This window comes from Mycteria americana, chromosome 3 (genome assembly GCF_035582795.1).
Source record: "Mycteria americana isolate JAX WOST 10 ecotype Jacksonville Zoo and Gardens chromosome 3, USCA_MyAme_1.0, whole genome shotgun sequence".
Lineage (NCBI taxonomy): Eukaryota > Metazoa > Chordata > Aves > Ciconiiformes > Ciconiidae > Mycteria > Mycteria americana.
The window spans coordinates 88,445,944-88,464,276 of NC_134367.1; the positions used below are offsets into that span (position 1 = coordinate 88,445,944).

Below are 18,333 nucleotides of genomic sequence, written 5' to 3' on the forward strand. Positions count from 1 at the left end.
CATCTAGGAACTGCATGTTGTTACCTTAAGTGCTTCTTCAGGGACTCTCATCTCTCCCCTGACGACAGTAAAAAGATTAGTATGTAGGAAATGCTAAGGAAAATATTGGAAAGATTTATCAATTCACAAGAGGATTTTACACAAAAGCAACAGTTCTGCAGCCTCTTCTGCCATTGCAATGGTGACGCTTGTTCTACAAATATGTCACTGTTAGGACTAGCATGTACAATTATACTCATCAAAGTAAATGCACAATACAATTATTTACTATTTGTAAATAGAACATTGAACAGATACCTTAATGTAATAATACAAGTTCTCTTTTTCTTTTTTTTCATTTGGTAGTTTGCTGAATAATTACTTGTACTCTTCTCTACTTGTATACAATCTCATATGACACAAATATTTGTGTATTTGCCTCCAAGAAAAGTAATGTTTCTTAGCAACATAGAAGTTACACATTAGGTTTTAAATAGTAATTGGAAATGGAGGATTCTTGTGGTGAGAAACAATGAGATGTACTTTATCATAGATCTGACCAAGGTACAGTATTCTAAAACCCATCATTTTCTCTAACATAGGCATTTTTGTAGTAACGAGAGAAATAAGTATTTCGAAGTTGCTTCTCAAATAGTATGAGAACCCTTCATTTAACACAACAATACTTTTAGCAAGAAAAGTGTGCCAGGGCATTCTGCATTTTTATTACAAGGATATCATATCCAAATCTCAATTTATCTTCTAACTTCAGAGTGATGTATGTCTGTTCTGGAATCCTCACATCATTCACAAACGTCTACAGAAATACATGAGGACAGAAAGAGATACTGTTAAATTCCAAAATAATAAAATGACAAATCACTTAACTAATTTTATAAGAAAGCTTTCAGCACCACAAATTTCCTACTGGTGATTTACTGGGGAATTAAACTATAAGCTCAAATTGCCACCTGCTTCACAAAATATTTCAAAAGAAAGGTTAAACACCAGTCAGTAACCAGGCTGCTGACATCACACTGGCCTTGAAAAGTTTCGTATAAGTTTAATCGTTAGCAGTATTTACTGAATTGTTGATTAATGTTCCCTCAAATTAGCACCTCCACTCATTATTTTTCTTGTAGTTTGCTTTTTCAATCCCATTTAGCTGTCAGAATTGATTTATCATCACATTTGTACATATGAGAGCTCTGAGGTAGCTTATAATCTCTAAAAATTGTCAAAGGACTTAAAGGAAAAATGGACCAAGTTAGTGCATCCAAGTAACTCCAAACAGCAGTGATAAAGAATTCAATATATTGCGGCTCTTGAAAGAGTAGGTATAACAACATTTGTAAACAGAAATAACATTATACCAGCTAGAACCAAAGCAGAGCAAATTCCATAGGCTCGGCAATACCTTTTGAAAATTCAGTTACTGTACAATAAGTAATGCTCTCCTCCTTGAAATCACTGTTGGAAACATAGTTGGAGAAATCAGACAAGCTTTCAGTGATTTGGAGAAGGATTTATGTAACTGAAAGTTTGCCCGATTTCACCAGCCGTATCAGTTGACTGTTAGAGGCAGTACAAATTACCAATCACTCTGATTTCAAGGTCCAGATTAAACCTAACAGCAAAATTAACAAGGAATTTGCAAAAACGTGCTGGGATAAATTTCAAGAGAGCCTGAGATATATACAATGACTAATTACAGAGGTAGCAAGGAGGAAGAATAATACACGTTCAAGTCAAAATGAATCTCAGAGATGTAATTTGGAAGAGTTGGAAAACAATTTCATCTCTGTGGGAAAAAAAATTAAATTAACATAAACAGGGCTTGAAGTTAGATTATTCAAGCCCTAAAGAAAATTCTAGACAGTCACCTACATAAAATTCTAAAACAGACATAAGCCCTTGTAAGAACCAGTAAAAAAAGTTATTCCTTCATTGGAACTGATCTGCATCTTTAAAGACTGATTTACAGTCTTAGGAAGGTAGGCTATCAGCATCAAGCAAACTACACAGGTTACTAACATCAGCAAGACTTGAAGTTGCACGTGGTAACTTCAGATACCAGAAACCAAGAATGCTAACATGCTAACGTAGGAGTGAGCGTCAGGAACTGAGAGTGTCCTTGCAACTTGCCCTTTTGCCATTGGAGGGGATGGTTAAACCTTCAGCTAGAGACTTTCCCCAGAATCTGCCACCTCCGAATGACAGCTCTCAAATTGATCCTTCTGCTCATCCCCACTCATACTACTGCTCTTAGAACTCTCCAAATTAGGCTGAATCTCTAACTGTGAAAGTGATTTGTTTTTTAAACTGAATTTGTTACCTTCAGAGAAAACTCTATATTGTGTCAGGATCTTCTGAATTCACTCAGTAATAGAGAAATCCTTGGTTTCAATACAGGCTGGGGGATGATGTGATCGAGAGCAGCCTTGTGGAAAAGGCCTTGGGGGTACTAATGGACGAAAAGCTGGACATGAACCAGCAACATGCGCCCACAGCCCAGAAGGCCAACTGTATCCTGGGCTGCATCAAAAGAAATGTGGCCAGCAGGTCAAGGGAGGTGATTCTGCCCCTCTACTCTGCTCTGGTGAGACCCCACCTGGAGTACTGCGTCCAGCTCTGGAGCCCTCAGCACAAGAAGGACATGGAGCTGTTGGAGCGGGTCCAGAGGAGGGCCACAAAAATGATCCGAGGGCTGGAGCACCTCTCCTGTGAGGACAGGCTGAGAGTTGGGGTTGTTCAGCCTGGAGAAGAGAAGGCTGCGGGGAGACCTTATAGCAGCCTTCCAGTACTTAAAGGAGGCCTACAGGAAAGACGGGGACAGACTTTTTAGGTAGGCCTGTTGTGACAGGACAAGGAATAATGGTTTTAAACTAAGGGAGGGCAGATTTAGACTAGATATAAGGAAGAAATTTTTTACAATGACGGTGGTGAGGCACCAGAACAAGTTGCCCAGAGAGGCAGTGGAGGCCCCATCCCTGGAAACATTCAAGGTCAGGTTGGATGAGGCTCTGAGCAACCTGATCTAGTTAAAGATGTCCCTGCTCTTGCAGGGGGGTTGTACTAGATGACCTGTAAAGGTCCCTTCCAATCCAAAGCATTCTATGATTCTATGAAATATAAAAGGGTAAAGACGCGCTTTGTCTAGCAGAATAGCGTATTAAGCTCTCAATTACAAGAACTAGAGATCAGGCTACAACAAAAAAACAAAACAGTAAATGTAACTCTGCATAATATTTAAGACCCTTTCAGAGTTACACCTCCTTGAAGAATCTTTCTACAGTGTGAGCTGACAAAAAACGTCTGCACAGCATCTTGCCTTAAAACTGTTCCTCAAGGCTCCATTCAAATCTGCATTAAGAAGCTACAATTTACACTCAAAGCTCCTCTCCCCTACATTCTCCCCTGGCTTTCTTGAAATCTTCCCTTTCCTTTTACCTGAAAAGGATGTAACATTTGGACTTATAAGAATGTAGCATCTTCCTTGTAAGAAATATGAATAATCAGCTATATGTGAAATGTCTCTTGTTCCTTGGTGTTACTTCCTTCATCTTCCTTTAAAATCCAAAATGAAGCCTTAATTTAGGGCAAACTCAAGGCAAATAAAATATTTATGGATTAGCTGATGTGTGACTGTTGCATTATTTTGTAAGTTATTTATCAGTTGTATATTTTCCCATACCTTAAAAAATCTACAGCTTTTTGCTCATTTTTACTTTTTATAACAACTACACGTTGATACTACAGATAGATTAAATATCCAGGGTGCCTTTCTGAAACACATTTATTATTGGTTTGTGCCAGTTTTGGGGACTCAGAACATTGCAAACCCACAGGATTATCCTACTTCAAACTTAAGAATTCTACAACAACATGTACGTGTTTCTAAGGAATGCGGCAGCTAAAATCTGCCAATTTTAAAGCACTTTGAAGTTAGGGGCACACACACACACACAAAACCAAACTTGAATAATTAAGTAAGCCAAGAATCTGAATCTTTGAACGCTTGGAGTTGCTCATCTAAATCTAGTATGAGATGAAGTCTAGAAAGACAGAAACAATGTCCTTCCTCAAAACAGTAAAGAGACCTTTTGTTTTATTTTCTTTTCTAAAGGAAAATACTGTTTATTTCATTATTTAAAAAATTGCTTACCTACTTCATAGAAAATATCTTCCATGAGAAATAAGAATTAAAAGTACTACTATTTACTGGTTTGTAAGCATGAAACTTTGAGTGGTGTTTAATGCATATTTATTCCACTTTAACATTGTGAGAGTCCAGACAAAACTCCATGTGATGAATATCCTCAAAGCAACTTGAATTTTACACATTTTTATATATTCAGATGATTTCCAAAGCTTTATTCTTCAAATAGTGAGAGTCAAATCTCTTTCAGCCTTCACAAAGTCTGCTGAGCATTTCACAATCCAGTCGTAAAACATCAGTGTGAAAGGACTTCACTGTCCTGTAAATATCCTTTTTGCTTTATTTTCAAATCTAGATGTATGAAGTCCAGGATGAAGACTGCTGTAACCTTTTCACTGAATTGAGTATGAATCAACCATACAGATAAGAATATTCAGTAATTTGGGCATCAGGTGCAATTACAGTTCATCTAGTGAAAGTATTTGGGACTCATAAAACTCAAAAGAAAAGCCCTATGTATTTGTAGTAGTTGTCTCCCCTTAAACTCCGAGTTATCTTGAGTGGTTAAAGCGCATTACACCAGGAGTAGAGCGGTCCTGTATACTAAGAAAAGTATACATCTGTTCTCCAAAGAAATAAGACTAACTGGGGAGACCTAAAATAAACGTTTGCTCTTCATGAAGCAAGCAAAATAAGAATGGGTAGAAGCTAATGAAGCACTAAAAGAGGGGCTTGGCTGTTAGGGAGGTGATGTTCTCAGTGGAAATAGTAGCTAGACTAAAAGAAGTGCCTAGTTAGTTCACCACATGGTACAGAGGCATTGCATATATTGTTCTGCCACACAATTAAGTGTGGTGTTACAAAATTATATGACTACTTGAAACCAGGTAGGTAGAGGTACGCAAAAAACACAGTTGGAAAGAGGTAGTAAGGGACGCACTGAGAAGAGAAAGAGCAAGGACTGAACTCCTAAGACTTAATATTCCCTGTCCCAAAACTGTGGGAAGAAAGAGTTTCTTTGATGTCTCTGGGTAAACAGCTATAGAGAAACTGACAACTCAAACCTGAGAATTAATCAGATCAAGCGAAGCAAATAACTGAAAGCTCTTTATCAGAAACAATGAAAGGAGTTGAACGGAAGGCCTTTTAACATTATTTTTATTAAATTCAAGTTTTCTGACAAGGCAATGAAAATCTGAAGGTATGCCTATTGACTACAGGAGTAACATAGAATTAGGGAATAAAATCAAATGGCTCAGAAAAAAATTACTATGCACTGAATTCAGTTTTGATCACTGCCTTGAAACAGTGCACTGAGTTTCAAAATACAGAGGTGTATTAAACACTTAAGGAGCAAAATTCTTACACATCTACAACTGTTCAAAGGATATAACCCTTCACGTTACATGGGTTTCATATGGACTTGAGACTCTGACTCTCTGGAAGGCTGAATTAGTTACCTTAAAATACAGAAAAGCTAATAAGAGACAGACTAACAGGGTTTTTATTTTGAAATGCACTTCAACATCAAACACCAAAACCTAAATTAATGCTAACAGGCAGTAACTTGAGATTTCTTCTTCATCTTCTATTTTTTTAAACATTTGATAAAGCTATTCACTACCAGTAGCTTTCTAAATATTAATTCAAATAAGCAATCAGAGATGAACTCATGATTTTATTCTGTACACATTCATGACACAGCTGAACATTGAAAGTTATATAAAATAACAACCATAACTAGTGTGTATAAACAGCTCATAAAGAAGTATCTAAAGGGCTACACAAATATGACGAAGTTCCTAAGTTTTTAATAATCTATTATAATATTCAAAACATTTATAAAAGGTGAAGCTCGCCTAGAATATTATACACGCAATTCCTGGAAAAGCCTTAAAATGTAAAACATAATACGAAACTTTATTTTGCTCATAACTTTGCATTTTTCCTATATTAATTTGTAATGACTTGACACATTATTCATAGACATTTTTACAAAAAGGATACTGAAAAACTAAATGCAAACATAGAATTAAATAGGTTTACATACAACATGGCTATTGCATACTTAATTTTTTTTTTCACATATGAAGTACAGTTTAACATTCTTTTCTGTATGAAAAAAAGAGAAAAAAGGAACACCATATGAAATAAAAATCCATTTCTTAATCAGACATTTTAGAGATTGAAATACTTTTTTTTTTACAATATAATCAAGATTTTATTTTTTTTCCTACATTTCTGAAATACAGAAGAGTAACATATTCCTTTTTATTCTTTTGAGTTTTTTCCTACTGCCAAGGCCCTCTTATTAATGGAATTTACTGCAGCCCTTTAAATAACGTGCAGTGGAAAACCTCCGCAAAAGCTACATTTTCCTTTCGAATGTGCCCCCATTTCCAATCTTGCATTAAAAATATATTAATGTACACTTGTTAAGTCATACTCTCTTTGCTCAAAAAACACCCAAAACAAACATACAAAAGACTACGGGGAGCTATCCATTTCTGATGTTAACTTACCCCATTCAAGCTGCCCAAATCCTTCACCAAGTGTTCATCCGTAGAGGCATCATAGTTAAGTACAGCATGTTGCTTGTCCACACTTCGTGACTAAAATATATTAAAAAAATTATATTAAATAAGATAAAGCATTTAAAAAACAGATCAAGATAGCATTAATAGCTATTTCTTCAAGTAGCATGATTATTTTCTTTCTACATAGCACATTTATTCAAATTATATAAAAAAAATTAGTCCCACATATAAAAAAACCCCACTCAATCCCAACTCTGGCCCCAGGTGCCCATAGCAGAGCCCTAAATAAATTCAGAAGAATTATTTTCTTAATGTTTCCCCAAATGTGATTATAAGTCAGATCCAGCCATATCTTATCCAAAGATTGGGTTTTTTTTCAGTTCACCATAGTATCACTGATGTTTAATCTAACATTATCAACTTCACCTTTATTTCTCTGTCTCTCCTTAACTAAGTGCATCTTTCAAAACATGAATATGATTCTGTGGTATTGTTGTTCTTTCTGAAACACACCGTCTTCTGTCATGCATCAGTAAATCTTCCATTATGTTGCCTGGGATACTTACCATAGTATATAAGCACTGAAATTGTTTCTCCTTGATCTCAATTTCCTAAAAAATTAGCTATAGCCTTTTCACCAAATGTCTGAGTGGTTCCCGAATTATTATTCCCACTTCAGCATTTATTTATTTATTTATTTATTTCACATCCAAATGTCAACCCACAGATCAGGAACAATCCTTGTTACTATTTCCTCCGAGAACACCACCTCCCTAACAGCGAAGTCCCTCTTTTAGCACTTGCCCATGGCCAAGTGTTTGGAGCCTGAGGTGCTGACTTCAAGCAAGGAAGAGGTGGGGCTGGATGTATGCTTCCTTCATGCATGCATGTGGTCAGCACCTTGACATCTAGAAGAGTTCCCAACTGGATGGAGCCCACAGCTCATCTTCCCCAGCTGTGCACACTTGATCTCAAATCTGTTTGCTAGCAATTCTGCTAGTGCAGTATCCCGATACGATTATATAGCAGCAAATTTCTTGCAACAGCATTCTTTCTAGTTTCAGGTTTGCATCTTCCATCCTTGCTTCTCAACTCACTGTTCAGGACTATATAGCACTGAGAATGGTAAATTTCTGCCCAAGATTTCTGTGTTTATTTCGGTACCAGCACCTGAAGTCTGTCAGTTCTAGGAGTCCCAGGTTATCAGTACATTAGCCAGTTCAAAGCATCAGACCATGCAATCATGACTCCTAAGGAAATACTTTCTCTTCTCAAAATCCCATGTTTATCATCTCGTTCCTTCTTGATTTCTCAAGAGTTGCTAAGATTATTTTCCTTCCTTCTTTTCAATTTACTTCCTTATTCTTCCTTTCCATGCCATCTTCTGACTGCTTTGCCTTCTCCTCAAAGAAGTGAAATCAGACCTCTTCTGCTTACACTTATTACACTGCTTACACTTCTGCTTATGTTATTTTTAGACTTTTCATTTGAGCCAATTTGCTCTGCAGTCTTGAGGTGTATAGAAAGGGGATCAGGATATAAAAGGGGAGGAGAGAATTAAGGAACAGACAGACAATGAACAACAAGGTCCCTACCAATGAAAGCTGCACTAGTATACTACATCAGTTAAGTGTTCTTAATGGTAGATGACGATATACCAGTATAGTTCATTTTCTACTAACTTAGTAACCTTTCTTCAAGTGAAAACAAGCTATCTCAGTAAAATCAAATTCACTGATGTGGGTGTTCTGCTGAGCCTACAATGTCAAGCAGAGATTACACTTTTCCACACTCAAGTGATGCAGCAATGCAAGCACAAGAATTACCCTGTCTTTACTTAGGTTATGGGAAAAATTTCTGAACTTCTTTCAATTATGTTATTCAAATACAAATTGTATTAGTAATCAATTATTTTTTTATCTTTATGTGCTACTTCCTATTAAAAGTAAGTTAAAATGCAAATGACCCAAAAGATCCTCAAAGCTTCATGGTATTTTGTCAGATCTTCTGAAATGGTAAGAATGATTACTCAAGTCTGTGACTTTTAGAGAAACACCTGAAATTCTGCACAACATTAAGGGTCTCCTCAGGCTCAGATTACTTGCATATAATTGGACACATTTTTATTCATTGCAGACAATCTTTACAGGTGCAAAGACTGTGCAAATCTTTCAAATGCCATTTTTCCTTCTGATTTGTTATTGCAGCCTTCCATTCAAATTTAAGTACTATCAAAATTACTTTTTATAAGGCTGTGGTGCCCTGGCTGGCTGCTAAGCACCACACAGATGCTCACTCACTCCCCCCTGCCCCAGTGGGATGGGCAGGAGAACAGGAAGAGTAAAAGTAAGAAAACTCATGGGTTGAGTTAAAGATAGTTTAAGCAGCAAAGGAAAGAGGAAGAAGAAAGAAGAAATAAAACAAAATCAAGTGATGCAAAGGCAATCACTCACCACCTCCCACAACCAGACCAATGCCCAGAGAGTCTTTGAGCAGTGGTTACCTTCCTCAAAGCCCCTTCCCTCGGTTTTTACTGCTGAGCATGACATTATATGGCACGGAATATCCTTTTGGTCAGTTTGGGTCAGCTGTCCTGCTTGTGTTCCCTCTCAACTTCTCGTGCACGCCCAACATAGTCACATGTGTGTAGGAAGAACAGAGTGAGAAAGAGAGAGTGTATTGAAACTGTGCACACACTGTTCAGCAACAGCTAAAATATTGGTGTTTTGGTCACAAATCCCAAACATAGTACCATAAGGGCCTCTATAAAGAAAATTAACTCCATCCCAGCCAGACCCAGTGCAAAGATTTATATACGACTGCAGAAATCATAAAAATCACAGAATAACAGTGCTAAGACCTGTATGAATATAAAGAGGAAAACTCCATCCCCAGTTCATATAAATTTGTAACTAGCATTATTTTAGACAAAGACTCTTCAATCCAATCCACACTACTAGGAAAACATTCAGAATACAGAAAGTAAGAATATTCTTCTTTGAAAATAATTTTGATATTATGAATAACATAGAATTTTTCACCTTGGAGATGATTCCCCCATCAAGATTCAAAAAGTTTTCTAAACAATCATGAAAGAATGGGAAAATGTGGTATTTATCCACAAGCAAGTTGATGCATTGGAGCAGCTAGCTAAATACAAAACTGCACGCTATGTTTGGGCATATTTACAAAATAACCCAGTTAAAGCAAATCTGCATTCCCAGAAATGAACAAAACCTCTGTTAGAAGAACAGTGGTTAGGTACAGATCTGAGGTCTAATTCTATCAAGCATGCAACAGAGTTGAAATGATTTTTAATAAGGCTTTTATAACATGTTTTCTGACAAGAGATTATGAATAAAAGCATTAAATTCTGCTTTCTTTATCATGCATTGTCCACATGCTTTGCAGTAAGAGAACAACCAAGTTGTCAAGAGTGGAAAGGAAGGTCCTACACAAAGAGCTATACATACAGAACAAGAACACATTATGAGCTTCTCTTTTGGTGGGTTCCTCCCCCTTCAGCAGTATGTGGCGTTAGAGTCATGCTGGCATGTAGACCTAACATTAACAGCAGGCTAAAGAGAATATTCTTGAAAATCACCAGGCCCTTTGATTCTTTTTACTGCCTCTGAAGTCAATACACAACAAATAACATTTCTAAATTACTGGAATCTGTTCACAACATTAATCCAAGAGGCAGCTACTTTTGAAGGTGATGATGACTGAAGTTTTGTAACACAAAATAATAAATGCTTGAGTGTTCAGCTTCACTCCAAGGACTGATCAACCACAGACAGGAGATGGCATAGGGGAGAGAGAAGGAAGAAAAGTTTCCCTTATTCAGAGATAACAACCTGTTACAACAAGCTAGTGGTAAAATAAAAGCATTTTTTAATTATAACCTTCTGGGCAGGAACCAACGGGGTGGGGTTTTTTGGTTGCTTTTCTGTTGGTTTGGGTGTTGAGGTTTTTTGTGTTTGTTTTGGGTTTTTTAATATTTCCCTCATAAATCACCAAGACATCATACTGCCTGTCTTTAAAGAGAAATTAAGAGTATTTTCAACTACTTTCTAACAGGACAAAGTACTTCCATCACCAATAAAACCTTTGGATGCCTTCTGAGGTTGAGTGCCAAATGCAGTTTACTAGAAATATTACATTTTGAGTAATACACATAAAAATAGGTTTCTAGGCACTTCATTTGCAAGTGAGATTCTAATTTGGCCATTAATGGCTGCATACACAATTCTTGGGATAAAAAATCCAAAATAAAATATTTTATTGAATGGTACAAAGGATCGAGAATATTAGTTTTGAAGTTCAATCGTCTTAAGAGTTCTGCAGTAACCAGAGACAAGAATTCAAGAAGAAACTCCCAAAATATTACCATTAACCGTTCAAAAATATACATACTAGAAAGAAGCAGCTCAGAGGACTACAGCTTTGATAAAGCACTAGGCATGCATGCATGCACTAGGCAAAGTGCATGCAATACGGCTACATAACAATACAGTTACACATCTCTAAGAGTTCCGCATAGTGATCCTGAAAGTTGAGGAAGCTACTGAAGTATCAAACTATTTTTGACTAAGACTTGTATTTTTACAGTTCCACTGAAACCATTACTGAGATTGAGTCATTCAACCTCCTTAGAAATAGAGAAATACTCTTCTCTACTAATTTCATTTGCCTTTGTACAACAAGGTCAGGACATGGGGATAGAGTTACATCAATCATGTGACTAAATTAAATTACAAGTCGCAGAAAAAAGAAAGCTCTTTTCAAAAGCATCCAGTGCCCGTAGCATTATCACATTTTATGGAGTACACAGTCTACTTACTTTACTGATCATATTGCAAAATTTATTTCATCTTCTGTTCTTGCATTCTGTATGTGATTTATATGAAGAAAATGTGATCCTCTGCACTTTGACAGTAACTGTATGATTGATGGCAATATATTTAAACTAACTGTTTCTATGAACACAAAAGATTAATCAAAACAATCGCTTCCCAACATCTGGGGAATTTAATTTTCAAAAGGAATACAAAAGTGGTGTATTAAGTTCATGATTTGAGCAGCTGCACATGGAAGGCTGATGCAATTACCTGTAACATCAGCTCACAGTCATCTCTTCCAACAAAAATCATTTCTCGTGGCAGCCTATGACGGGTGCCTCCACTGCTCACCAAAAACCAGGATGTTAAGCTCATTTTCTGCTTAGCTGATAAACCCTTGGCAAAGCTACGTCATCCTGCAGCAAGAAAGAGAGACAGAGAAATTCATTTTAGTTATTTTTAGCTACAGTTCCTGCTTAGCAAACACCGTGAGCAGAATACCAAAAGCCTCTGAAAATACGGCATTCTCAATAGCATGTACTGAATCCAGTAATCACAGGAAGTGACAGGCTCCAGATTTACATAGTCTGAGGCTTCATGCAACTAGGCAAATTTAATCGGAGGTAAGCTTCTTCAAAATGAACAAGCAGCTAGTTAATGCCAAAGTCATACGTCAAGTTGTCAGAAAGCTTTTAGCATTTGACCACTTATTATCAAGGTAATTGCCACATTAATGCTTCACTACCACAACCAATAAACAACGTGGCAAATTTCACAAAATACAGCAAGTAACTTGCATGTGTGTCATTACATTTTCCTGCAAAAAAGAACTACCTCATTTGTTTTTAAGCTCAGGTCCTCTGTACAGCACCAAGTGAAAGCTTAAAGTCAAGGAAGCTTTGCTTCTTAATTAACGCTAGATTTTCTCAATAAAACTTATATCTTGGAAATCTAACAATGTACAATTGTAAACAAAGCAGGACAAAACGAACAATTGAGAAGTTATTTATAAGTAATAAAACTGAAAGCAGTGTTCCTACAAAACTTTACCTTAATTTTCCAATAAACAACATACATACTACATACTTACACAGAAAAAATCCCTCAGCTATTTATAAATGTCATAAAATACAAAAGAAAACAAAACTTGAAAACTGGGTAAAATCTTTTAAGGAAAACTTCTTCACATAATATGGCCTACTTGACAATGGACAAAAATATGATTAAAAGCACTCTCCAGAGTAATTCAATGGTTGATACTTGGAAAAGCCTTTAAGAAGTATTCCAAATCTCTCTAAGAAAAAGCAAGCCAATGCAATCATTTTATTCATTCATTACCACTCTGTATTCACTAAAAGAGAAGCTAAAGAAAATAAAAAGCAACCAGTCTGCATTCCTCCCAGTACCAAACAGCTGGCATTTCTCTTCTATTTGTATGTCATTTAGTGAAATTATGCAAGGCTAGCAAATGTACTGTAAGTAGACACAAGCCTGTGGCAGACTTGAGCATAATCTGCATAACAACAAGAACGCAGCGAGGTTCTCAAAACCAAGACTAACATGTAAGCACTGAGTAAGATGACAATGCCTGCACTGTCCCATTTAGGCAAACTACAATCAAGGAGAGACACCGCAAATTATGAAAACTTATAAAAAGGACTGAGTTAGGTCAAAACTGCATCTGAAAATGACAAAACAGATATTTACAAAGCAGTAAGTCGAAAGCATACCATGGCAGGTGCTACAACGAACCAGCTGAGCTGTCAACTCAGTTAAAAAAAAATAATGCAATTAAAATGGAAGAAATTAGAAAGCTTTAATGTCCTAAAGATTTACTTAAAAAAAAAAAAAAAATGTATTGCAACAAAGTGTTCTCTTATACAGTGATACCTACAATAGGTTTATCTTTCCACAGCTGTATCACAACACATTCTTCAAATGAAACTTATGTCCACTTAATGTTCTCCAACTTAATGGAAGAAGTGATACAGCATCTCTATTATACTATATTCATAGAAAATATGAAGATTACAAACTAAATCTACAATAATAACTTGCTGAAATCAAATTTAAAGACATCTAGTTACCAAATAAGTGTTTTAATAATTAAAACAGTTTATTCAGCACCTTTGAAGGAAATTAACATTTGTATTTTTAATTTAACCTAGTTTAAAACTAGAGGATAAACTAGGTCAATCAAATGACATTTTTCCATTCCTTTTAAGAAAGGAAAAGGAAGTATCAAAAATGGCTAGCCCAGGTTCCAGCTTTTAACAAGTAAATTAAATGGATGTTTGACAGCAAGCATGCTGTTCAATATCAAAGGTCCTCATTCCATTTATATTTTACTGCCTTTTAAATCTCCCATCTGCTTATCATAACAACATTTACACCATTTGGTCTTCCTGCTCTAATTGGAAAATCATATTAAAACCTCCAAGAGGATATAAACTATTTGAAAAAGTTCTTAGTCAAATACTATGTTTTAGTTTACATAGGTAGACTGCCAGTAAAAGAGAAAAACTATTTTTATTTATAAAACAGACAAGTAGGTCAACAATTACTGAGCTAGAAAAAAACTCCTAAACCCCAAACCTCCCACAAATGATACAGCCTGACAACAAACAGATTAAATTAAGCTATCTGAAATAATTTTATAAAATGTATTATACAGAGCAATCATTGCCACATAGCTTGGCAGCAGATTTGTAGTTAAAAGCCCATCATCATTTCTATCAAAGTTAATAACGTTGTTCTTTTCACACAGTGCTGTCTCAACTGCGACGAATCATCAACCTAGATACATATTTTATTTTAAACTATTCTTTAGAATAAACCAATGCCTTTGATCAAAGCTATGCTGAAATTCTGCATAGCAAAACTGGCTGAAAACACGATACAGTAGCAACACTTAGAACAAAAAAGTGCATTAAAAATATGATGTGAAACTGCACACTTAGTTATATAGACAGTATATAGACAACTACATTGCACCTCGAAAACTTCATGAAAGCTAACAATATTTTTAACACACACCTGTATTAAGAACTCTGGCTGTAGCATTCTGAACAATACAAGGATGAAAGATTGTTTACTGTCTAGGAGATACCAAACTAAATTACTGTATGACAGGTGCAAAATCATCATCAGAAGTGGCTCTTTGCACAGTGTAAATTTAGGTCATGCTAATTCTTGCAGTGAAATGTTATGGATACTAAAAGGTTACACTGGGTTCAAAAAGCAATAAGCATTCATAGAAGAAAAAATTATCACGCCTATTAAATGTAGTGACCCCACTTATAGCTCAGGAACTGCACGCACTGTACATTTTGAGAGGCTAGGAGTGTGCCCTAGTGAGGTTTCACTTGGTATCCTCCTAGTTAATAACGTCTCTTCCTTACCTAGCCTTTACTTATGGGGAACAGGATACCAGCCCAGATGGACCTGTCTTACTCCAGTACAGACTACAGTTTTTAGATGAAATATTTATTATGATTTATGATTATTTATGATATTATGATTTATAATATTATGATTTATTTCATAGAAAAATGGATCTTAAATGCTTTATTGAAACATTTTGATTTATTAGTCTTTCCTAATATGGCAGTATTGTGTTGTAATCTTTAAACAAACTAGTAAACATTTCATCATGAAGACTTGATCATTCAAAGCAATACTTCGTTTTAGATACCTTAAAGTCAGTTGCTGAGACATCTATTGCAACTGCAAAACGTTTCCTCATCCACAGAAGAAACAGCATTTTATGGTGAAGGAATATGAATTTCAAAAGGCAGTAACCAGTGTGTAAGAACGAGCACATGGGTAATAAGTCATTTGAAACAGATGATGCAGCAACAGGGAAACTAGCTGCATCATTCCTGTAAATATAATTCAGTCCTAAGAACTAAAGCCCTGTATTATGTAGCCAAAAGATGGGTGTAACCAATTTCAAATATGTCTAGAGAAACACTGCCAAGATTATAGTTTTGGTACAGTAATGTTATTATAAGCAAAAAGCCTTAGTAATCTCACATTTGAGCAATCTACAGACTACATTTTTTTTATTTGCCTGTAACTGAAAACAGCCATTTTCTCCAACTAAACTATTAGCGAGCACTGAGACACGGATTCTACAGAGAGACAAACAGCTATGCTTAAAATTTAAACTAAACCTAATATATGCATGAACTTCCGACTTTCAAGCACTGCAGTCCTCCATATTAAGGCTGGAAATAGTATAATTTTAATGGTACACAATTATCCTATTACTGTACAACAAATTTTATTGAAGAATATTTTAAAGTAACATTAAAAAAAAAAACGTGCATCAAGCTGAGACACAATACTGACAAAGCTGGAAGACCTATGTTGCCCACTATTTGCCCTTATAAGTTCCTGTTTCCAGCTGCTAAAAATTTTGCTAAAATTAAGCTTACCTTCTCATACAATTGCATAGTATACTTGGGGAAGCTTCAGAAGAAATGACTCAAATATTTCCAAAACACGTTTACAGGAAAATGTTTTATGTTACTAACTTTAAAAAAAATTATAAATAGTACCCCATATATGCAAACTGATAATTCAAATGTGACAGGAGGCCTTAGTATCAGTTCATACCTTTTACTATTGCTCTTGGGCAATTCTATCCAAATACAGACAAGCAATAATGCTTTTGAAAACTTTCCATGCGTATATTAGTTCCACAAGTACACAGATAAATTTTCCTCAACACATCTGCCTACACAGAGCATGCTCCACAGTTTGCTTTAACTACCCGTTTTTAATGTTATAGTGCCAGTTAGAACGAAAAATAGGGCATCTTTCCTCGGTACTCTCAATTCATCCACTGTTGCTGGTAGAGAACAAACATGAGGGTAGAAGACACAGAACACCACCACCACACCTGGACAAGACACCTGAGCTGGAACTAGGCAGACTCTGGAATGAGGAATCAAGAAATGCAAACATCAGGTATAAACCATGAGAAGAGAGAAATCAGAATTAAGAGAGCACTAATGGAGCCAGTAATGACTGGAGAAGATCTGAAGTTGAAGCCGATTTCCATGTCACAAAGAAATGCTGTCAGCAAACAATGCCACTGGAAAAGTGCCTACCGTGACTGCTTTATTGACTATCCAATGTAATTAAGGATACTAGTGCCAGCAGTTCTATTTTTGACTGAAACGGAGAAATCTATGCTATAAAAAGAGCAAAGTGAAGGTAATTCCAGCCCTGAAAAGATTACTGTATCAATATAACATTGATATTAAAAAGTAATCTATAAAGATAACTGATTTAAATCTAGGAAGTTATAAGTGGAAAACACCACAATAATAGCCTACTCTGTAAAACACCCTGAAGTTGGGCAGTATCACAAGCAGTGTTCCATGTGCAATCATAATTAACCTACTTACACACATGCATTAGAAAATAACCTTTAACTATATCACCACATAATATTTTAACCAGGACCTCTACCCTATTTTAACCTCTACCTTTGTTTTAACCTTATTCAGGTTAAAACAAAAAGCTTAACAGTCAATTAATCAGTATTTTTTTTCTCCTCATCAATTGATTAGCCTGTGCCTTATTTATTACACATCACTAAAACCCTTTTTTTAATTATTAACTTTCTACTGACTTTATCTGCCACGCTCATCACCACAGCATGAGAAATTCATTAATACTTATGGTAAAATCTCCACAAAAACTCTATAAAGGTTTTATTATAAATGGGGAACTGTAGAGAGCACTTTTTAACACTAAAGTATCTTAATCTTGAGTATTTAAGTTCCAAAATGATCAGCATTTCTTCTTAAAGTACCTAGTTTTACACAACACTACAGGTGTTCAAATGGCCTCATTTATTTCTGTTACAACACTGAATGCCTAATTCTTTTGCAAGTAAGGTTAAAGCCACATGTCGGGTGGCTAGAAAACTAAGACCACCTTTCCAAACTACAGGTAGATGGCTCATCTGCCATCACTGGGACTATAAATACAAGAAAATAATTCATACTCTACGGTAGCTTCTAAATGTTTTAGTCATGAAACTATCCTTGGTGCTTTCACAATCCCCTGCTTCTTTCACTACTCACATTGCTGTCACCCCAGAAAGGGAAACAGAGGGCTCCACAGACAACAGCCTCCTGGCTGAAACTATTCTCACCAATTCTTAGGGCTGATCCATCAAGTGAATTTGTTAATAAAGCAGATATCTTGTGCAGGGAAGGGGGGGAGGGGAGATGCATGGCTGAAGAACCTTTCATTGGGAACTGGAATTCAATCTACCTAAGCCATCCTTCATGCCACAGTAGTGTGCAATGTTGCTCCTCAAAACCCTTAAATAAATAAATACCCATCTAAACAAAAGCTGTTTAGGCTAATGATCAATAAAAATATTTATTGAAGAATTTATGGACCTTCTGAATTCACAGTGTACTTCACAAGGGGAAGCAAGAAACCTTCAGTGTTGGCCACTGCTTGCCAAGCAACATGGGATACAGCTGTAAAAGTTTAGCACAGTGAAAAGACACTACCCAAGTGATGCTTTAGTCAAGTCAAGTTGGATCAAGTTGTCAAGTGGCAATACTTTTCACTTTGAGCCTTAGGTTAGTGTCATAACAATATCCATAAAGGTTAATAAAAATACACCCTTAAAAGGCTGTAAAAAATGTAATAATAATAATAATAATAATAATAATAATAATAATAATAATAATAATAAATGGAAGCATAAATAAGGTAAATTACGCTTAAAAACATTGAAACTCTTCATCAACATCTGCCAGAGAAGATGAGCTTGCGTACTTAG

At 35.9% G+C, this 18,333-nt stretch overlaps 1 protein-coding gene across 11 annotated transcripts in view; it reads right to left on the bottom strand.

Moving 5' to 3' along the window:
- CEP170 (centrosomal protein 170) overlaps positions 1-18,333 on the bottom strand; it is a 106,458-nt gene that overhangs the window by 70,013 nt on the left and 18,112 nt on the right. For 10 of the 11 annotated variants that reach the window (XM_075496005.1, XM_075496013.1, XM_075496014.1 and 7 more), the window contains 4 exons: positions 11,787-11,932; positions 6,661-6,750; positions 715-796; positions 25-80 (listed from right to left, as the gene is read on the bottom strand). In XM_075496005.1, the coding sequence (XP_075352120.1) occupies positions 25-80; positions 715-796; positions 6,661-6,750; positions 11,787-11,891 (333 nt within the window). In that variant the 5' untranslated portion in view covers positions 11,892-11,932. Of the gene's footprint in view, positions 1-24; positions 81-714; positions 797-6,660; positions 6,751-11,786; positions 11,933-16,293; positions 16,422-18,333 lie in introns of those variants that run through there. The other variant, XM_075496007.1, reaches the window with a different exon arrangement.